This window comes from Lissotriton helveticus, chromosome 7 (genome assembly GCF_964261635.1).
Source record: "Lissotriton helveticus chromosome 7, aLisHel1.1, whole genome shotgun sequence".
Taxonomy (NCBI): domain Eukaryota; kingdom Metazoa; phylum Chordata; class Amphibia; order Caudata; family Salamandridae; genus Lissotriton; species Lissotriton helveticus.
The window spans coordinates 1,725,394,845-1,725,417,675 of record NC_136068.1 but is presented as its reverse complement, the minus strand read 5'-3'; the positions used below and the strand labels follow the sequence as shown (position 1 = coordinate 1,725,417,675).

General features: G+C 43.9%; 1 protein-coding gene across 1 annotated transcript in view; it reads right to left on the bottom strand.

The window, feature by feature from the left end:
• Positions 1-18,852, bottom strand: part of ATP4A (ATPase H+/K+ transporting subunit alpha) — a 66,378-nt gene extending 47,526 nt beyond the window's left edge. The window contains exons 1-8 of the mRNA XM_078655431.1: positions 18,729-18,852; positions 13,031-13,162; positions 12,122-12,181; positions 9,323-9,526; positions 8,388-8,501; positions 7,216-7,350; positions 5,394-5,511; positions 5,045-5,313 (exon numbers count right to left, since the gene is read on the bottom strand). Of these exons, the coding sequence (XP_078511557.1) occupies positions 5,045-5,313; positions 5,394-5,511; positions 7,216-7,350; positions 8,388-8,501; positions 9,323-9,526; positions 12,122-12,181; positions 13,031-13,162; positions 18,729-18,740 (1,044 nt within the window). The 5' untranslated portion in view covers positions 18,741-18,852. The remainder of the gene's footprint in view (positions 1-5,044; positions 5,314-5,393; positions 5,512-7,215; positions 7,351-8,387; positions 8,502-9,322; positions 9,527-12,121; positions 12,182-13,030; positions 13,163-18,728) is intronic.
• Positions 18,853-22,831: the final 3,979 nt, after the last annotated feature.

The window sequence follows — 22,831 nt, the reverse complement described above, 5'->3', positions numbered from 1 at the left end:
CCTAATCTATCTCTTCTTACTCTTTAGTCCCTGTTGCATGCATTTGCATGCCAGTCATCTGTAATTTCTGCTCGCATATGGCACAAATACATCCGTGCTGTGCATCACGTTTCTGCGCACACCTTTGTCTGATAGCCATGTACATCATTTGGTGCTACGTAAAACCATCACTATTATTTACATTTAGCACTTGTTAATGTGTTGAATATGGGCTACCCATCAGAACTGCCTGTAAAAATAGGACATTAGCAGAACTGCACTATAGAATTCATTAATTGGTATCATGTTTTCTTAGAGTCTTCTTTGGTGGAAACCCACTCTCTCCCCCACTCTGCTACAAATGAGTACAGATGTTCTTAGATGAGTTTCATAACTGAAACTATGAGCTTGATAGGCTTGGATGAGTGGTTTGAGTTAGACAACCTGAACAACACAGGCAATGAGTTGGATGACTAGGGCACGATTTGGGTGGGTATGAATGAGGTTGATCAGCAGGGTGGTAAGTTGGATGTTGAATGAGTGTGGGATGAGATGCATGTGCTGAATGAGCATGGAATAAGTTTGATCAGTTAAACGATTAGGTCAATGAGTTGAATGAGTTTGGGTGAGTTGTATTGCTGTGGTGTTGAACTTGATGAGTGTGTTTATAAGTTGAAGATTTGGAGTGTTCAGCTGGATGGACTACAATATTTTGAATGAGTGAGGTGATGAGTTGGATGATTTTGGATGATTTCATGGTATGGTGTTGGGAAGGACTATGAGTTGGTAAAGTGACAAGAGTGATGGGTGAGTTGTTGTGTGTTCACATCTTGTGGTAATACATTGGTTGAGTTAACTTATGTGAGGAAATGAGATGAATGGGTGCATTAGTTTGGACGAGTTGAATGCGCAGTGTGGTGAGTTGGGTGAGTTTCAATGTGTCGAACGAGTGGGGTGATGATCTGGATCGGCTTGGAAGACTGTGATGAGTGGGGTGATGTGTAGAATGAGGATTGCAATGAGTTGTACGGATCAGTGTGATGCAGTGAATGAGCTGAGTGATGATGAATTTGATGAGTTCAGATTAATTGAATGGTTTGGGGTGATGATGTATTTGGGTGCAAGAGTTTGGGTGATTCATTTGAAGATTTGAACGATGGTCTGAATAACAATGGTAATGAGACAGATGAGTTTCAGCAATTTGCACTGCTAGAGTGATGCACTGGAACAGAATAAAGTTTTTGGTTAATGACGTGGATAGGTGCATACGATTGAATTAGTTGAATAAATGGGGTAATGAGTTTAATAAATGAGATTATGAGTTGAGTGAGTGGGATAATGAACTGAATGAGTATGAGAAAACTTCATGAGTATGACGATGAGCTGGAAGAGTTTCGATGATTAGAATGATGGGTTGGATGAGCTGAATGAGCAGGGTAATATTCTGGATGAGTTGGGATTAATCTGATGAGTTTGAATGAGTTGAATGATTTGGGGTGTTGTTGGGTAGATACGTTTAGAGGAGTCGAATGAATGGTGTGATGATAAGTATGGATATGGAGGACAATCAATTTGATGAGTTGAATAATAACTTGGATAAGTTTGACTTAGCTGTACTGCTTGAATGATGAACGTGATACATTTCATTTAATGCTTAAGGGGGTTGCCAAAGGAGTAGCCAGAAAATTAAAATACCCCCCACTTTAACCCAAAGCTATGATGGCACCAAGCAAGTGAAGCATATGAGCCCAACACTCCCTAGACGAACTCCATTGTCTCTTCAATCCAAACATCTATCGAGTCATACTTTCACCCTTCCATCCACCTGCTGATATCCACTATTTCACTTTACCATTCTGTCATCCATTCATTTTTTCATCCATAATTCAATCTTTACCATTATTTCATACATGAACATTAATGCAGGCATGCATATATCTATTCATACATACATCCACTCCTTTAAGTGTTAACCTGTTGCCTGCATGCCCACGTGCTTCTCTCCTGCCTGCTTCATGTTGCTCTCTCTCACCTGTTGCTTCCCCTCCCCACCCGTGTACATCACCCGTTGCCTACACACCCATGTGCTGCTCTCCTGCCTGCTTCATGTTGCTCTCTCGCACCTGGTGCTTCCCCTCCCTACCTGCGTACATCACCCGTTGCCTGCATGCCCACGTGCTGCTCTTCTGCCTGCTCCATGTTCTCTCGCCTGTTGCTTCCCCTCCCCACCCGTGTACATCACCCGTTGCCTGCACGCCCACGTGCTGCTCTCCTGCCTGCTCCATGTTCTCTCGCCTGTTGCTTCCCCTCCCCACCCGTGTACATCACCCGTTGCCTACACACCCATGTGCTGCTCTCCTGCCAGCTCCATGTTCTCTCGCCTGTTGCTTCCCCTCCCCACCGCGTACATTACTGTTGCCTTCACGCCCACGTGCTGCTCTCCTGCCTGCTCCATGTTCTCTCGCCTGTTGCTTCCCCTCCCCACCGCGTACATCACTGTTGCCTTCACGCCAACGTGCATCTCTCCTGCCTGCTCCATGTTCCTCTCTCTCGCCTGTTGCTTTTCCCTCCCCACCTGCGTACATCACTTGTTGCCTGCACTCCCACGTGCTTCTCTCCTGCCTGCTCCATGTTGTTCTCTCGCCTGTTGCATCTCCTCCCCCCCTGCTCCATCATGTTGCTTCCGTGTCCCCATGAAGTTTCCCCCACCTGTGTGCTCTGTATCGCTTCCCTCAGCCACCCTCATGTTGCTCCCCCCTCCACCATTTAGCTCCCTCTACCCCGTGTGTAAAAAAAATGCTTTTTCTCAGATCGGTCACTAGAGAGGAAAAAAAAGGACCAGTGTAATTTAGTAGGTGCGTGCCTATTAAATGACACAGGTGGCCACGTCACCGTTTTAAAAAAAATCTTTACCCATGCTGCAAAGCATTCCCTTTAGCCATGCTGCACCGAACACTGTGAGACATTGCTAAAAACCATTGGGAAAGCCAATGGGTCCCAAAGGCGAGACCTATTAACCTATTGGCTTTGTCAGTGCTTGTTTTAATTAGTCTACTGTGTTTCTAGAGGGCCTAGCATATGTGCCCTGCTTGCTTCCGGATTCTCCCAGCTGGTGATGCCACCCCAGCTCTCAGCCCACCCTGGCTGAAGTCTGCTCTGAGGTTGAAGGTAGGTACAAGGGCGTCTGCTGCCTGTGCCCGGCTTCTGGACAAGGAGAAGTGGCTGCAGACCCCAAGCCTTCTGCCAAGGGTGGGCGCTTGTGAAAACCGGAAGCAGCTGAGAGGAGCACGACTGGCGCCCAGGAAACCGTGGATGGAATGTGTCTGAAGTAGCTCACAGGAGGTCAATGGAGCCAGCATTTTCTATCATTCATGTCACAGGTTTGTGTTGTAAATAGGGCTGGCGTAGCGTTTCATCCTTCCCAAGTAGATGAAGTGGGTGCCCAAGTGTTCTGTAATAGCTCCCTCTGCTTCTATGGCACTTCAGTTACTCTCCCACAGTGTGGCGGCCTTATTACAAGTGCATTCTATCCGACGGCATATGTAATGGGGCAGACAGGAAATTCGTCAAGTTTGCGACAGAGTAACCTGTCGCCAAACTCTAAATCAGCCTCTTAATTTTACAAGGGAGTCTCAAAATTGCTCTTTCCACTTTATTTAAGACTTTAATTTCATAGGAACCACTTCACGCTTTGAGGTCTGTGCTGCCAGTTTGCAAGGCGGCCTTTGGGAAATAAGCAGCGAATGAAATAGACTTTTAGGTCTGACTGGACAGCGCAGCTGTCGCCTGACATTATGTGATCAATCTTCAGAGGGGCTTTAAGCAGCAGTACCAGGAGAGGGCTTTGGTTCCGCCCACATGTTGGCAGCAAGATGTACAAGTTTTGATTGGGCAGACGTTGTGTGTTAGCACAAAAAAGTGCTTGCCTTCCATGTAAGTGTGATCAGTTTGTTTATTTATCCAGCTGCCTGAGCTTGAACTTTCAGGGGCCCATGCATGACATAATGTTATTAACCCCTTTCCTGCGGCTGCGATTTTGCGGCAGTGCGGCACTTCCCCAAAATGGGCGGGGCCGCGTCGGCCAGCGGCAGCACTAGCGAGGTAGTGCTGCCGTCGGCCAACGGCCGACAGAAGCAAGCAAGGGGTTAAATATGAGCCTTTGTCTGCCGAGTTGCAGACAGTAGAGGTCTATAAAGAACTCCACCCCCGCTGTAGCTGCTAAAGTGATGGGTTTACGATGCCCCTGGGGGTGACGAGTATGTGTTGGAGGACTGGAGTGATGAGTCAAATCAGTGGGTTGATGAGCTGGATGAGTTTGGGTTAATTAAATGAGTTTGGGTGAGAGATGTGACTCTGCAGGAGTATGATACAAAATAGTCAAGGATAATAAACAGGCTTGACACTGTCAAAAAACTAGGCGCACTTTTGTTTAGACTTCAAACTTGGTAGTGACAAAAATGACAATGAGTTTATTTTCGATGGACGTTAGGGTATCGAATGCAACAAGTACAGGTTGAAGTTGTGATAGAAGAGGCGAGGGATGAGCCAGGATGTCCTTGTTATTTCAGAAAAACATAAGAGGTAGAAATGCAGGAACATAAATAAAAAATAGAGAGGAAGACAGAGTAGTAAGGGACCTCTGGGGACACAAGGGACCACGCTGTTCTGAACATCGATTTAGTATGTGCTCACGTTATCTGCAAAAAGGGAAATTACAAGATATAAAACACAATCAAGAACAGAAACCCCAGAGGATAGATAGAATTAAGGCTGTAGGAAGGAGGACATTTATAAAATAACTTGCAAGAAGTTGAGCAATCCCTTAATGGATGTCAAGTAGAACTAATCTGAGTCTTATCAAATGATGTCATCTCATCTAAATATTCTCCATAGTCCGTAATGTATTGTACAGTTAATATATACTATACTATACTTTCATTAACTATACCAGTTTTTGGCCACTTGCAAAACAAGCCAACAGGCCGTTAGTGCATACCCTGATAAGAGTTGGACAATATTTATGATTGAGATGCAGGTGTTACTGACCTTTTTAGAGCTTCCTTACCGTGACTGTAGCCAGTAACCCCTCTGGCACGTAGGCTACCACAATAGCCATGAAGAAGACCATTGCCCTCAAGAAGGGGTATCCAATCACCATAGCAACAACAAAGAACGTAAATCCAAAGAAGATGGCCAGCCCAGCAATGATGTCTACAAAGTGCTCGATCTCAATAGCAATTGGGGTCTTCTCGTTCTCCACCCCAGACGCAAGGGTAGCAATCCGACCGATGATGGTACGGTCACCAGTGTTGATGATGACCCCAGTGGCCGTCCCTAAAATAGAAGTTAGGAACTTGAACATATACCAAAAAATGTTTTAATTATTCTCTGAGGCGGAGTGATAAGGCACTTACCTTCCAGGCACATTGTGGAGAAGAAAGCAATGTTACGGGTTTCAAGGGGACTCTCATGTGTGTATTCGGGGGTCCTGGCCTGGGGTTCAGATTCTCCAGTCAAGGAGGAGTTATCCACCTGTGGAGATTGAGACAGGTTACTAGATAGCACAGGCACAAATAATTCAGTACTTTAGTCAATTTCAATTCAAAATAAGCTTTATTCGGTTGGGGCATACAACCATAAAAGCACAATATATAGCACATAACGAACTAAAATACCATAATACAGATAAACGTACATTATTAAAACACATACGGTGATCATTTTACATTATCCGACAGACGATGCCTATCTTCTCCTAAAATAAACCGTGAGCACAGAGTAGCATTGCATATCTAAATTAGGGAGGACCATCGGGGCTTTTCAAAGTGCGATATATAGTGCATAAGTTAAAACATAACTGCAGGTGTAAACAATGGACTCATAGCAGCATAACCTGATATTGATAGCGATAGCGAAGAATCGATTCGCAAAGACATAAAAATTGCAAAAGCTAAAGTGCGAAGTGCAGAATTGGTAAGACTATCCCCATGTATAACATTTCACGTTAGAACAACACACCCATTCTATCTTAAATGCACTCAAATAAAATGCAGTATGGAGTTCATACATTAAAACATAACTCCAGATGTTAACAGTAGACTCGTAGCAGCATAACATGATATTAGTAGCGTTGAATCATTTCACAATGACTTAAAAAAGTGCAAATACTAAAGTGCAGAAGCAATAGGACTACACCTAGCAGAATGGAGGATAAAAGTTCACGTTAATTCAGTACTTCAGTCAATTGTCATTACACTTAGCAGTCCCCAAGTGAGACGTTTCGCCACCAGTCCTTTCGTCAATCACTCACTTAAATTGACCACATATTTGTGTTGGAAAAGCATTGATTTATATATATATTTCCCAGGGTACTGAAGGATTATCTGATATTAGATCAGAGTTTGGCCCAGGCTATTCAAGGCAAACCTCATGTAATCCCTGCAGACCTTTCATATTGTTGACCTTGAAGATGTGGTTTATTTTCTGCCGTCAGTGGTAACAGGCATGCCTCTTTTGTAGTTAATGTGCTAGTCTTATAACATGTCATGCAGTCCAACGCTTGCATATGTTAGTGTATGTTATGCCGTAGAACCCATACTCTTGTATTAGTTTATTGCCCTTAAATAACTTTTGCTACATTCATGGATCTAAGCTTTCTGTTCATATGGATAGGCCAGGTACTTTTACCTCAGAACTCGCTCTTGGTCATAGGTGTACAATTAACTTCATTGGTCATATGCGCAGATGGTTGCCAGAATCATAGTGCTCCTGTCAATATAGGGCTTAGTGAATGTGATCACCAGCAAACCAGCAAACGGCAGTCTGCTCAAAGACACTGTTTGGTTCCATCACTAGAGAGTCAATGGACCAATTGTGGACCACGAATCAGGCACATCTACCCAACTCATGCCATCCTATAGATTACTTTAGGTCAGGGTTGCTTGTAATCAGGGCAGTTTATGCACAGAACTGGTAGTGCATAGGGATTGCAATGCTATTCCATGGTGATGGAAGCCTTAACAACAGTGCGACAAAGAGTCCTTATTTTCTCTGTAAGACATTCTGAGCACTGTGGAGTTCACAGTAATTCATGTGGAAAGAGCGACAGTATGAGCTTTAAATATGAGTTTGTTCTATGTCCCGCTAGTAATATCGCAGTCTACTCTCTGTATGGTCTCAGGTTCATGAACTTTTCCTATGATACTTCCTGCATGGCCTGCTTTGCCCACACTGTACCTTGCAACCTGAGGCTGTTATAATTCTGATATCTGCAGGAACTCGGTCTCCTCCTTTGATCTCTACCAGATCTCCTACTACGAGCTGGTTGGCATTAATCTGGAACTTCTCCCCGTCCCTGAACACAGTTGCTTGCTGAAAAGACAAGAAAGCATTGTATCACTTGGGGTGCATTTAGACTGTCATAAGCATTCATGTGTCTAGGCTAGAAAATTGCTCCATAGTCTGCAGCATAAGAATTTGAATTACACCCACAGCTATATGCAAACTTCAGACAAACAAAAGAAATTGTACTGCCTGACAGGGTAGCAAATGCAAAAGCAAACGTGTATGAATCACAGGGAAAATTGATGCCTCAGAGAAGGATAAACAAGTCATACCCAATGCCTATGTTACCTCATCCCAAGATCCAAGCTAAACATTCTGACATTTAGGGTGGAGAAATCCACAGAGCTTGGCTATCTCAGGTGTTCATAACAATGAGCTTTCCAGATTTTAACTTTTGGATGTGAAGAGACAACTAGAGTATAGCTGATGCTTAAAAAAATTGATTTCGGATGGTACCCAATGATCATGAATATAAAGGATCCCCAGATCGCAGCGGATGATTCGCAGGTAACCACTCAATCTAAGCTGTTTATCTAAAGACACCCAATTTTAGCTTTTGATTTGAAAGAGCCCCTAGATATAACCTAATGATTGTAAGAGACCCCATATCTCAGTTAATGAATGGAAAGGCAGTCCTGATCTCAGCTGATGATTGGAAAGAGACCCTGGCTCTTAGCTGAAGATTATAACGAGATCCTTGAGCTAAGCTGATGATTACAGAAAGACCTCCAATCTCAGATGAGGAGTTAAAGGATTCCCAAATCACAACTAGTAAGTCTAAGGTAACCTCAGTTGTTTATCTAAAGACACTCTAAATCTCAGCTTATGATAGTAAAGAGATCCAGATATCAGCTATGCTTGGAAATGGGTCCCCGATCTTGGCTATGATTGTAAAGAGACCCGGGATCTCAGCTGATGAAAGAAAAACAACTTCGCATCTCAGCTGATAAAGGTAAAGAGACACCAGATCTTGGATGATGATGGTAAAGAGATCCTCGATCTAAGCTGATGATTGTAAAGAGAGCTCATATCTTAACCACAACGTTGAGAGAAATGGCACATACCTGGGGCACAAGATTCTTGAAGCTGGCAATGATGTTGGTGCTTTTGAATTCTTGATAATACCCAAAGCAGCCTGTTACTACCACAACTGTAATTAAAGTGACGGCCAAGTAGAGCTGTGGAGAGACAGAAGATGTTACCTTTCTAGTTGTTAACTATACATTAGGGCCTCGGCCCAGAAAGATATAACTCCAAGGATTTACGTCAACTAGCTCTAACCTACCACAAACAAAGGGAAATTCAGACATTGATGAGGTTGCAAAATCCTAATGGGTTGGCTTATCCTGTGGCCAAAAGAAGCTTCTGCTAGGGTTGAAATGATCCATAAAGATCTTTTGCTTTGAAGAGATTTGTTCCATCTGCTGAGGTCAGTTTGAGATACCGTCAGGGTTAACTTTTGTTACTTTACGATGGAAATATTTGTGGTAGCAGTTGTGGGTGGTGGGTATCGGTACTCATTTTTGGTGACTGGACCTTATTTTTCATTTTTAGACTTTGACCAGAGCAAGAGTGAGAAAGGCAGTTAAAGGAAACAGAAGAAGGAAAAAAACTTAGCAATACAGTGACAAGGGGTGAAAGTATGGTTTAAAATAAACTTTAGTAATGAATAAAGGGAGAGGAAGTGGTGGGAGAAGCAGCCATGAGGTGAAATCAAGACTGTGCACCGTTGGTATTCGATAGTGTCTGGCTTCAAATGCAAACTTTGGCCCTGTGTACTTATATTTCTTACACTTTGTGCTGGGTTTTTCTAGCAGGGACTGGTTCTATCTGGTTTATGAATGGGAATATCTTAGGACCAGACCCACTTGCAATTTGTTTTGGGCCTGTGCATAAACTTAGGTGTTGCTCGAGTGCACATCAGTAACAGGTTGAGGCGTGGTTCTTCTCTTGCTTTCACCCTCCCACAGAGGCACAACACATGGAGACCGGGACTTACATTGTCCTCACTCGTGAGATCTCCCTGCGATAACTGGATGCCGAACGCGATCATGCAAATCACAGCAGCTACCCACATCAGGCACTGTAGACCCCCCGCGAGCTGACGGGCAAACTTCACGTACTCCGGGGTGCCCTTGGGGGGCTTCAGCTCATTGGCACCGTCTCGCAGGAGCACCTCGGAAGCCCAGCTGCTTTTCATCCCCTAGAAGCAGAGAGAGGAAAATCAGATTATACGGGGTCGCATCGTTCATTCTTCTGTTCATCCATAACTTTTATTGAGGATTCTTTATCTAGTTTTCCATCATCTATTTCCTTACACCTCTCAGTCTCTTTCTCTGAATGCTTTTCACTGTGCGCTTTATATTTTGTCTTTATTGTCGTGTTTCTCTGTAGTCCATTAGGCCGCACTCCTAGTCGCCATTGGCCCATGATCTCTAACAGTACGAGGGCTCTGGGGAAGGCAAAATGCTGCTATTCAGCAGCACTAAACACAATCATAACACCTCGACCTCAACGGAAAGGTTACTTTAGAACCCAGCGCTAAATGCAATCAGATCCCTGACACCTAATCACATATATGAACACCGTCATTGAACTAACACAGAGCCAAGGGAAATGCCACTCACCTCATCTTGCTCTTTAAACAGCACTGAACACATACAAAATGACTCACCTGTTACAATTCAACTCTACACCCAACTCAACCAGCGATAAACATGAGCAGACAATCAACCCACAAACACTGTCTCAAGACAAGCAACTGACCACAACCAACAGATGCATTAACACCACTCTTGTGTAACGTGCAGAGAGCCTGGAATGTCTTGCTCTCCAACAGCACTAAAACCAGCTAAGGCGCCACGGTCCGGGGTAAAGACACCTATGCAACAGACAACCACATATGCTTTGCATGCACACATTCTGCATGTGCTGCTAAAGCGCCTGTTCAGTAGCACACAACTATGCCCACCAAGTGCCAACTTCTCTACTTTGCACTCGCCGCAGTTGCAAAGGTCACCCATCAGACAGCACATAGCTGTCAATAGAAAACCCATCTCCATTGCCATCAACTCATTGATAACCATAGATGCCTCTTGAGGCCACGCCTCCAAACCATGCTGCACACATAGCGCAGCAACAAAGGGCAATCATCTCAATGCGCCACTCTGAAAACAACATTTATACAATTAGCCCCTTGATGAGTATCTCCTTGATCTTATAATGGGTAACAATATTAAAGCATGCGCTGCATAACCAGTTGTACCAGGACATGCAATAGCAACTTCTGCATGTCCAAAAAGGGATGGGCCATGTGTCCTGCCACAGCTCTGCCTTCTTCAGGAGCCTCAGATGGGAATCCGTCAAGTCCAAATGCAGCTAAGAACCAAGACAGCCTATACGCACAAGGGCCTGACCAGTGCAAGATGCCCAACACTAATACCAGTTGCATGAAGTAAACACCATGTTCCACATATTGATGACCCCCAACAGAACATGAGAAACGTGAGTCTTGTTGGCTGTTTAAAGTGGATGTGATCTTTGGGTAAGTCAGAAGTATTTAGGAGGTACAATGAAGCACCAGGCTACCGTTGTTATCTAAAATGGCAGCAACCATCCTGGAAGAGGGACAGTAAGCGCCCGTTGCACTGTCCTGCATATCCCAGCCTTCTCCTTTTTCTTGAATGTGTTTCAAATTCCATTTCTGCTTTTGTATCCTTCTTTCATTCGCTGTGTCCTCTCATCAATGCCCCTCCCTTTTTTAACACTCTTTTTTATTATTTTCTGAAGTTAGATGATAAAAAAAGCTAAATTAGAAGAACACTGTAAACACATAATTATAATAAAAACAAGACAGTAAAAGTAAAAAGAAAAAAACATAGGGATGGTACACCTAAAACCCATGCAGGATACATTACATTGCAGATAGAATGGCATAACATAGGCTAAATCACCTCATGGTTACAATATATACAATTGTTTCAGAAAAGCAATGTCCTGGGCACACGTTTTAGAGTGAAAACAATGGTTAATACAATCTCGTGCATTAGGAGAGTTATCATGTAAGGTCCACTCAAGTAGTTTAAAGTCTCTTTAGTTATTTCATCTTTATGGTAAAAGGACACAACCACCCAACACGTGTTTCGTCACAGTGGGAAGTATCCAGTGACTTCTTCATGGCTGTATGAGAAAGCGTAGATGTCTTTGGGAAATCGCTCTGCCGGTGATAATTCCAACCTGGCTGGTCTGGATTAAGTAAATAACAATTAACGGAGAAGTCCTTGGGAGTGTTAAAAGAAACAGGGAAGCTCCGATGTAACGGAGATCCCAGAAAGTAAGTGCCTGTATTCATATTGAGGGGCGGGTCCGCCGCTTCAACAAGACCACTTGGGGTGTGCTGTGCAGATTGCAGGCACTGGTTCACCTCAGTTACGAGGTGAACCAGTGACTGCAATCTGCCCTGTGTTGGCAAAGCCCATCCATAACTTAACCCCCCCCTCAGCATGTGTATATTTCTATGGTCATTATATTGCTCGTTTCTTATCATCTTTCCCTTTTCTAATATCCAGGACAGATATCCTTCTAATCTGGGTCTTTGTTGCACATTTCTAACCTCAAAGCTCTTTTGGTTCCATTCCAAGCCCTGCACTTATCAGGAAGAGCCCGAACATCATTTGAGCACTTTAACAGGTGGTAGGTACTAGGTTGCATCAGGTTGACTGCAGTAAAGGCGGCCAGTCAGTATATCAGACTACATAGATCTCAAAGATTGGCCACTCCCCTTATCTAGCAAACTCACCTTCTTGGCACTGGTTTGATATTTGAGCTCCAGCTCCTCTACTGAGATTTCATGGTCATTCTGAAAAAAGAGATAAAGTATGATGATAGTACCGGTTCGGCAAAATCATAGATACATTTTCTATAATATGATCTGAAAAAAGGGTTTCAAAGAAGACTTATTGTTGCCTTATTCCTTCCCTCAGCCTAATTCTTCACAATAATACACAATCTAGACAAACCCTTTTGAATTATTTCTACTTTCATCCAAGCTCAATCAATGCAAAGGGGCAGGTAGTGGGTAGGAAAATGGGGACCCGGACTTAAATCCTGGGTTTGATTGAACATCCGATGATTCTGGACAAATCACTTCATCTCCCTGAGTCGTAGTCTGGTTCTGCTGTTGGTGCTCTAATGGCCTTCGGCCAGCTCGGCGCTATAAAGAAACGCACAAATGTGAATAGTTCCCAAAAATGTACTTTTTCGGAATTTGTGGCCAATAAACCCGTTTTTATCACTCGATCCACATTCTTTGAATTGCCCAATGCTCTTCCATATCCTCACCATCATCTTTTTCCCCACAAACCCATACATTCGAGTTCTTAGAATTCCTCTTCCTCTTCTCTACCTGTAATACAATCCCACTCGGCCCTGAGGATGCCTCTTGTGACCTTTACTCCTCATGACGTTTCTCCTGTTCAGTCTCTGCCTTATCTCCCTACCTTCATCCCAGTGTAAGCCTCCTGTCTTTCCTTCCATCTTTATTCATCAACCTTCAGTTCTTACATACCGTATTCCACCTTCATCTCACCTCTGGGTTTCCAACCTTATAGACATCCCTCTCACCTCCCAGGTACTCCTTCCAGTTCCCCTCCCTGCCTCTCCCCATACAACAACCCAATCCCCATCACCCTAGGACCCCTTTCCTCACAATGTCCATCTCCTTCTTCATGCTCTCCAGCTTCTCCTTCTTCTTGCCGCCCTTTTGCTTCTTCTTGATTTTGACATCCACTTCTCCATCGTACTCCTTCTCCATCTCCACGGAGTAGAGCTCGTACGTGTCCTAAAGGGAGAAGAACAGGAGTCAGAGCAGCCTTGCGACTCCACAAGTAGTGCTCTAACAAGACAGCCATGATGTGCTTGCATACCAGTCCCCATAACTCTGTACATGCTAAACTTGATTCACAACACTTTTGGGACCTTAGCTGCACTTAAGTGCCTAAACCTTGCCTCTGTAGCACAAATGGCTTCTGCAGGGGTATGTAACATTTACAACGAAATTTTTACAACGCGCTACCATTACAACGCAGGCATTACCACGCATACCATTACAACGCATTGCGCTTGGGGGCGCTCTAGGGTAGGAAATAAGTTTAATTTTCTATCCAACACCTTCCCTAGTGTCCACGGGGACTGGAGTTGGAATAGAAAATTAAACTTACCACTATCCAGCACCTCTAAGCGCTATGCGTTGTAATGGTATGCGTGGTAAAAACCGCGTTGTAAAGGTATGCGTGGTAAAAGTATGCGTTGTAACGTCATACATCCTTCTGCAGGCTGTTCTAGGTTCTGCATGAAGAACGAACAACAGTCTTATCTCTCGCTCCCTACCACTGGAAGAGGCTCCTTTGTTCATCCGGGCATGAACTGACTTTCCTGGTTTAAGACCTGGCTGTTCTAATGGCTGCTTCTCCACATGTCTGTCGCCTGAGCGCCGAGATGGCCCCATCCGGGGGTGAGTGGTTGCGCTATATAAAGAATTTATTAACAATACATAACAGTCAGACGTCAGATAATGTGGTAGATTTTGCACATGAGTATGTTTACAGGTAAGGATCAGAACACAGGGATCCTTAGTGGAGCATCAGATGGCTGTCCATTGGGAAAGTAGAGATCACCCCAAACTGGGTGTCCCCCTGGACCTCCTACCAAAATAAATGTATTCCATATTTATAGGGTTGGTAGGAAAAGAGATTTATTAACCTGGTCATTGGCACTTCTTTCATCAACCTGGGAAGAATGAAAATCAGAGTTTACCTTGCAAGGGCTTGAACCTGTGACATGTATATTAGACCCTGAAGGCGTCTCCTTAGTCTGGGGCAGAGTTTACTCTGTGATTGCAGGATACTCTTCTAATGGAACCCAGCCCCGCTGAGCATGCGCTGTAGAGGGCCATTCTCGCTCCTTTTATAGTTGTGAAATGTGCTAGTGCCGCAAATTTACCTCATCCATTTGCACTCATGCTGTTTTCTCTCCAGTGCATTCGTACACAGCTTAATCTTATGGATGTGGAAATGGCCAACTCGTGTGAGTAAATGTCATTCACTCTGGTATTCCAGAAATAGTAGGTGAATTTCAATAATTCATCCGTGTGCGCCCAGATAAGGTAGTGAACCTGCAGGGTCAGAGGTATGAACTGGTTTTGAGAATCAGGCCATGCTTTTGGTAAAGTTTATCACTGCAGAAGCAATTTCATTATGCCCAGGAAAGATACATGCGAATAAAATGGTCCCATTCTTCACAGAGATACTGCTAATTTTTTTGATGACCTTTATGACGTTTAAAAAAAACTACGTAGTGTTGTGTGATGCATTGTACCCAGTGATTACTAGCTTACTAGGACACTATTTCACCCAAATATCCGTTCCTGAAAAAGACAAGCATAAGTATCCTTATCGTTGCAATATTGTAGTTAATTATTCTGCAGTAATCAATCAATCAATCAATCAATCAATGACACTTGTAAAGCGCGCTACATACCCGTAGGGCCTCAAGGCGCTGGGGGGGGGGGTAAGTAGGGATCAGAGGGGGGTAAGAAGGGATCAGAGACATTTCTATCAGATATGAAGTGATATTTTCCATTTAAAACAGGAATTTAATTAGGTCGTTAGACACAGTCTCTAGGTAGTGGGCATACTGAGATATGAACTGTTTTGTGCACCACATTCTCTTGCACAGTAATTGCGCTTGTGCCTAAGGTTACAATTACTTGCAACTGCCTTTTATCTGCACCTGTGAGACTGGGAGAATCTGAATTCCTTTCGTACCTATTGTAGGACTCTCGTATCTTGTTCCTCTTATTATCAGTGTGAGCAGCTGTGGGTTTCACTTCTTGCAAAAGCAAAGATAATGCGATATCACTATATATAGTGTCATCAACAAGTGAAAGGATGTGTGCTCACACATAAATTCTACCCACCTACTATTTTAGTCAATAGAGACCAGTTTGACCTTGAAGAAAGTTACTGCAGATAAGAAAGAAGATAGTAAGGCCTAATCCAAGGTGACCCGAGTCTTTTGTGACATTAAACAATAGTTTCATGATTTGTTCTAATCTGAAAAGTGCAAGAAGCAAGCAATCTTCCACACACATTTCTTTTAGTGATAATAATATCTAATTTACCTAGGTGATGATATTGTCTATGAATGTAGCTGCTGGTAGTACCCAAGGACATGTGTGTGCCTCTGGTTATCGATTTATACAACACCATCCTAGTTCTTTAAGTTGACCAGTTCGCAAGGAAGATAACCAAAACACTTTTTCCATAAGAGGTGAAACAGGTGAAATAATTCGTTTTTCTCTGGAGAAGGAAAGTTACATGGGTCAAGATGGCTGAAGCTAACTAAACGTATTCAACAGTAGTGAACATATACTGTTGAATATGTTCTATAACTTAAGTTGTCAATCATTGTACAAGATGCCTCTGTGTCAAAAAACACAAAAATCAACCTAAAACAAAATGCCTGTGTCAGATGCGGCATGGAGGGGGAAACAAATCATTCATGTAGCGTTCCGCAGGAGGTCAGGCAGGGTTGTGTGATGGTGCCAATTTTTTGTTTGTTATATATAAATAGCCTGAAAACCAACTTGGCTGAAAATGGGGTGGACCTCACAAGATAAAGTCAGTCATGGTGACCACCCTGCTCTATGCTGATGACACCGTATTGATGGCCAGAACGGCAAATGGGTTAAAGCTACTAGTGGATTAGTTTGTCAATTTTATGGATTATCTGGATCTGTATACAAACATCTCAAAGACCCATAATATGGGTTGCGGGAGGAAGGCTGTTAAAGTTAGACCTATCGGCATTAAGGGGTAAAACGTTACTAGGGTTCCTACCTTGCCTTATATGGGAGTATTATTCGACCAACAGAACAATTGGTTTACCTGCATTTCTATTTGTTGCTCTAAATTTAGCCAAGCATTTAGAGCCATGTTTAGATTTTCTTTGTCAATAGGCAATAAGGCTATTCTGGTCTTATTGCAAATCTACAGAATGAAATGTCTCCCAGTTCTGACATATGGGGCAGCCATATGGGGGTACCGAAATTGTAAGGTAGCCCAGCAGGAAGATGACCAATTCTGTAGGAAATGACTGGACCTGGGTCCAAATAGTTCTTCCTTCTTTACTCACGAGGAATTGGGTCTGGATTATGTGTAGGATCAAGTTAAACTGGCCCCATTGTTACTATGGGTTTCAGTCTGGGTCGATGAGAGATTAAGGTTCAACAGGAGCATAATTGAGGATTGTTTGGAATGTACCTACTGCCAAAAGATATCATACCGCCCTCTCCCTAGATTGTATGGACATCTTAAAAAAGGTGATTGTGGCCTTTTTAGGGAACACATTTTAAATAGAGTGAAAGATGAAAGGGAGTTTAGGCCGCTGGAGAAACACTCTAGCAGATCCTGCCTGCTCCTGAAATCTGTCATTGGTATTGAACCTTTCTTACAGCAGTTAAACATCCATGGGACAGATCAATGCTCACAAAATTTTGTTTGGGTTCCATCTGCACAATGATCTGTTTTCCTCTGGGTCAGTATGATCCCCATGCACTTTTAACCTGCCCTTGTGATGATCGTTCCCCACAAACTTTAATACACTTGTTTTTATTCTGTAAATTTTCTGATTTTTTGCGTAAGTGGTATTTATTACCACTTCTAAAAGCCTGGGGTTTCACCCAATTTTGACCTGCCTTTTTACACCTACAATTATTACCTGATAATGTGGTGATGTTGGCTGTCACGATTATCTAAAAGGAGCCTTATATTGAAATAAAATATGTGCCTAGGGAATGGCGGCATTTATGATAGGCTGGTTCGCTGCTTTCAAACTGTACCTAATGCTTGAGACTGTGCGGTTTGGGTGGACTGTATATATTAACGTTTTTAACGATTTTAGGTGGTTTTTATGTTTCTATCTTTTATTATGATGCATAATCGAATAAAGATCAATTGCTGGTGAATGCTGAAAAAACTTTGGATAAAACTAGGAGAAATCAGCCTATTGTTGGAGTAAGATATTACTTTTTTTTAATTGTGCAGAAGGTTAGGGTACCAAGATTTGTCACTGCAAGATCCGAATATTAGGACATCTTTGCTTTTTATAAGAGATGTGGTATATTATTTGATTAGCTTACATAGAAAGGCTCTGAAATTCCAAAGGTTTTTTGCTGAGTGTATGCAAAATTGTGTGATGTTGCTTTCTCAAATTTAATGAAAGTTTGTAAAAACTACATAGTCCATGAAATCTGCAAAATATATACAGTTTTTATTTGCAGAAGTAAACATTGGAAAAAATAGGTTTTGATGGAGAAAAACGTAATGTTTCTTGTTAGAATATTTTTTCAATAAAATAGCTGAAACTTCATTTACTCAACACATTTCTTTTACCCAGGATAATTGCTCCACAAAGAAAATGTTTTCGTAGCAGCATTTCAGACGTGTAATTGTTCAAAGAGTGTGATAATTTCTCATTACAATGGAATGAAAAATTATGAATTTTACTCGGTTAGCCAGAATATTAAATATCAGCACTACTCAAGTATGTTCTCTTGTACGGCAAATCAGTTTCCTAAAGGACAAACTACATCAAATGTATTTATGCACATTTTTCAAAATTTTATTTTTAAATCAGAGAGTACTCAGGCCCTACTTCTGGCTTCTCAACAGTGCATGTAACAACAACAGTTGTGATTTTCACACAAACTAGTGTAAGATTCGATGCTCAAACGAAACCTCCTAGACGCCGAACTGCAAATTAGTTTGTAAGTTATCCCAACCACCAGGAGTTTTACAAGCACGTCTCCCTGGTCTACCTACAAGCGCATTAGACATTCTGATGCTGCTTAGACCCCGTTTTCTGGGCTGCAGCTGGGCGTGTGGTGTAAGAGCAAGGAATACATCTGCTTTATTTCTCACTTTTTCTAAATGATACAGCATGGTTGTTTATCATCTTAAATCACTCTCATTTTGGTGGCGACAGGTTAGTTGTAGTTGTTGAGCTGGTGTCATGAAGTGTGACCTGTGGCTTTAGTGAGGGCTTGAGTATGTCATGGATTGCAAGCTATGCAGTTTGCGTGGCAGATTCATATGTTCTGAGTACTGCTGGAGATGAGGCATGTTTGAGCTGAGTTACATGTATGTACGATGCGTGGTGTGTATGTTTGAGTTCTGTATGTCATTATAGAGTTGCGGGGTTGGTGTGCCCAGACTAAGTTTGGAATTAAACTGAATGGGTGTGTGGGATATTGTGTTCAGTTTGGGCTGTGTCTTCTCATGTCTCCTGCATCAGTAGACCTCCTCTCCTCCCTTGATCATACTCCTAGCCTGGGGAGCAGCACTTACCCCTTTCCCCATCTTGGCCGCTGCGCTGCTTCAGTAAGGTGAACTGAGAGCAGCTCTTCCGAGCTGCAGGGACGGTGCTGGCTTCTGTCCCCTGCCCCAGTGAGAGAGAAGTCCGAGCCAGGAGAGCTGCAATGTCCTTTAAAATTCTTGTCCAAGTCCCTCCTACAGCAGCTCTCGCTTACGCGCTTCCCCAGCTCTGATCTCAGAGCCGCGATAATGCAACAAAAGGACAAACTGATTAGGTCCTTTCACTGCTCACCTTGAAGCACCTTCAAGGTCCTCATGGAACGATCTAGTGTGAAGGACAGGGGATGAAGGCCAAAACCCCCCCGGGGCAACAGTGCTCATGACCTATGCAGCTCTGGGGGTGCAGAACAGAAACTTCATCTCTTCCAGATACTAGACGAGTGGGACCCCCAACTCTACCCAACACAGGAGGTGAAATAGAGCGGTCTGTAAGAGCCTGAACCCAGCTTGATGCCACACTGGGGATGCTGTATAACCTCTCTATCTGTACTCGACACTGAAATTGAGAACTCCCAAGATCTAGCTATGGGGGTGCCTTATAGAAACTAAGGTCCCGATTCACAAAGGTAAACTTACAAAATTGACAAAAAACTATTTTACGAAGAGTACCTTTACTACTGCGGAGTGTCCGCACTCAAGGTGGAGACTTGGCACATACAAATATAGCCATATGTAAAGATACTACTGGTTGAATTGCTTTGTGAATTGCAAAAATGTGTAAACTTGCACAAAAGTGTAAGTTTACCTTTGTGAACAATGCTTTCAGTCTCTTCCCAGTACTAGAAGACAAGAACCACAGTACAAGACATCACAGGGCAGTACAAAACAAAACGTGCGTTGTTTCCTGTACTCGAAAAACATCTCCAGGTCTGTGCAGTGTAGCAATTCCTTTTGTTTTCCGATACTGGACATGTGGGACCCCAGCTCTACACAGCCTAGAGGACAAAGTATAGATCCAACCTTCCTTCCCATAACTGCGAAGGTGGGACCACAGCTCTATGCACATCAGAAAGTACAATAGAGAAACTCAGGTGTATATTTATCAATGGGTTATGTCGCCCTTGCACTATGCAAGGGAATGCTAGGTTGATGCAACTACTAAGTTAGATTTATCAAGCCACATAAGGCCACCTTGTGTGGCCCTGAGTGGCTTAATAAATCCAGAGTAACACAACGCAGCACAAATTGCTGTGTTGCATTACTCTGCCCAAAGGAGGCATTCCATGGAGAGGGGAGTGTGGGGGCGGGGGGGTGTTCCCACGCATCCATCCATGGATTTTGCCACATTTCTAGATTTCCCATTACTGATGGACCTGGGAATGTGTCAAAATGCCATGCTTCCCCAGGTGAGGCATAAAGAGGAGAAATATCTTTATGTCTACTCAATTTTTCCCCTCTTTCTATGTGTGCTGCATTCTGCAGCCCACACTGAAAGAGGAAAATGCCTTAGAGGAATCGTGTCTGCAACGCAGGTGCAAGGGTGCCTACATTGGCGCAAAGCAGCATATTGGGCGCCGGCACAAGGAAATAACAGGAATGCAATGTGTTATATTTAATATGGCACATTCGTGCCCCTTTCCTTTCACCCAGCTCATTAATGTGGCTTGCTCCATGAAATAATGGTAAATATGGCCCATAATCTCTTTCCAATAATGGAAGTGAGGGACACCAGCTCTGTGCAACAAAGAGGACATCATAGAATAGACATTACTTGCCATTACTGGGAGGATGGGATAACACCTCTATAGAGCACAGAAAATACAATGCAGATCATCCATCAATTCCCAGATGTGGAGGACATGACTTTATGCAGAAGAGAGAGAACACTATTGAAGTTCTACTCAATACTGGAAGAGGGGGACCTCACAACTATGCAATTTGATAAGTGCAGTACAGAACCTAGTTCGCTTTTCAGAACTGAAAGATGGAGAGTTCATCTGAGTGATCTATGCATGATGGGGAGTACAGTACAGAGCCTCCATCTCTATTCCATAGGAGAAGAATGGGATGTCAGCTCTATTCAGCACATAAGGTGCAGAAGGGAACCCATGTCACTTCTCAGTACGTGGAAAATGGAACCCAGCTCTATGAAGGGGAGAAAATACACTATCAAATCTCCATCTTTCACAGACCTTAAAGAGAGTGACCTCAGTTCTATCACAGGAAGAGCAGTTTGGGACCTCCATCTCCAGCTTATGCTGGAAGAGCATCACATCAGTTCTGTGCTTCAGCGGCGCCACAATACCGACCATCTCCTGGCAATACTGGAAGCATGAGATTCCATTTCCATGCAGCATAATGCTTCAGTATGGAACCTAATTGCTTCGCATTACTGCCAAATCATGTTCAAGTAGAGAGTAAGCAGTGGAAATCAGGGGCATAACACAGGCCCTGGCAGCCCCCGGGTGCGGGGGGGCCTTCGAGCTGCAGGGGGTCCCCTCAGCACAGTACTCAGGCCCAATAACTCCGGATTAAATCCGGAGCTATTGGAACAGGGCTTCTCTGTGTGCATGGCAGGGGGGGAGGGGGGCTCAACTTTCGTTACCCCACTGGTTGAAATAACAGCTGGGGGGCGAAGATACAGTAAAATTCAGACAGCATCCCATTGGATGTGGGTGTCTTCGCCAGTCGTAGTTTATGCAGGACGGCTCTAAGCTCCTGAAAAAGAAAGGAAGGTCACGGCCGTGCCTAGCCATCACAGAAAAATAGGGTAGGTTCAGGTTCAGGATGGTTCCAGGTGTAGGTTCAAGCCCTTTCTGTCCCTGAGGCCATGATCAGGAGGCCAGCCAGCTAGGCATTGGAAACACTCTTGAAGTCTTAGGTTCAAGCAAGAAAGCAGCTCTCAAGCAGCCGGGCAGGCCTCTGATGGCATAGGGTTTAGGTAACAGGGTAGTCCTCTTGGTGCAGTAGGACAGTCCCCTGAAGTACATGCCACAGGCAGTAGGGCAATCTTCTCAGAGTCCTTCCACAGGTCCAAAAGTGAACTGAATAGTGGGTCTTGGAGTCCTAGTTTGATACTTGTTGCATCCATTGAAGTTCAAGTTCAAGTTCGGGCATTTATATAGCGCACTACTCACCCAGAGGGTCTCAAGGCGCTAGGGGCAGGGGTTCATTATCTGTCGAATAGCCATGTTTTAAGTTCTTTTCTGAAGGAGATGTGGTTTTGAGTAAGGCGGAGGTGAGTGGGGAGTGAGTTCCAGGTCTTTGCAGCCAGGAAGGAGAAGGATCTGCCACCCATGGTGGATTTTCGGATGCGCGGGACTGCGGCGAGGGCTTGATTGGCCGATCTAAGTTGGCGGGTGGGTTTGTAGAAGGACAGTCGAGTGTTGAGGCATTCGGGTCCTAGATTGTAGAGGGCCTTGTGTGCGTGGGTAAGAAGACGGAATGTAATTCTTTTGTTGACGGGAAGCCAGTGGAGGTCTTTTAGGTGCCCGGTGATGTGATCTTGGCGAGGGATGTCCAATATGAGTCTCGCGGAGGCGTTTTGGATGCGTTGGAGTTTTTTCTGTAATTTTGCTGTGATTCCGGAGTATAGTGTGTTACCATAATCCAGTCGACTCGTGACCAGTGCGTGGGTGACAGTCTTTCTTGTCTCGAGGGGGATCCAGCGGAAGATCTTTTTGAGAATGCGAAGTACGTTGACGCAGGAGGATGAAACTGCGTTGACTTGTCTGGACATCGAGAGAGAGGAGTCTAGGATGAAGCCAAGGTTACGTGCATGGTCTGTGGGTGTGGGTGCTGTGCCCAGCGCGGAAGGCCACCAAGAGTCGTCCCAGGCCGATGGGGAAGATCCTAGGATGAGCACCTCCGTTTTGTCTGAGTTGAGTTTTAGGCGGCTATGTTTCATCCATTCGGCTACTTCTTTCATGCCTTCGTGAAGATTGGTTTTGGCGGTGTTAGGGTCTTTGGTGAGGGAAAGGATTAATTGGGTGTCGTCGGCGTAAGAGATGATGTTGAGGTTGTGTTGGCGCGCGATGGATGCGAGTGGGCTCATGTAAACGTTGAAGAGGGTGGGGCTGAGTGATGATCCTTGTGGTACTCCACAGATGACTTCAGTGGCCTCTGAGTTTAATGGG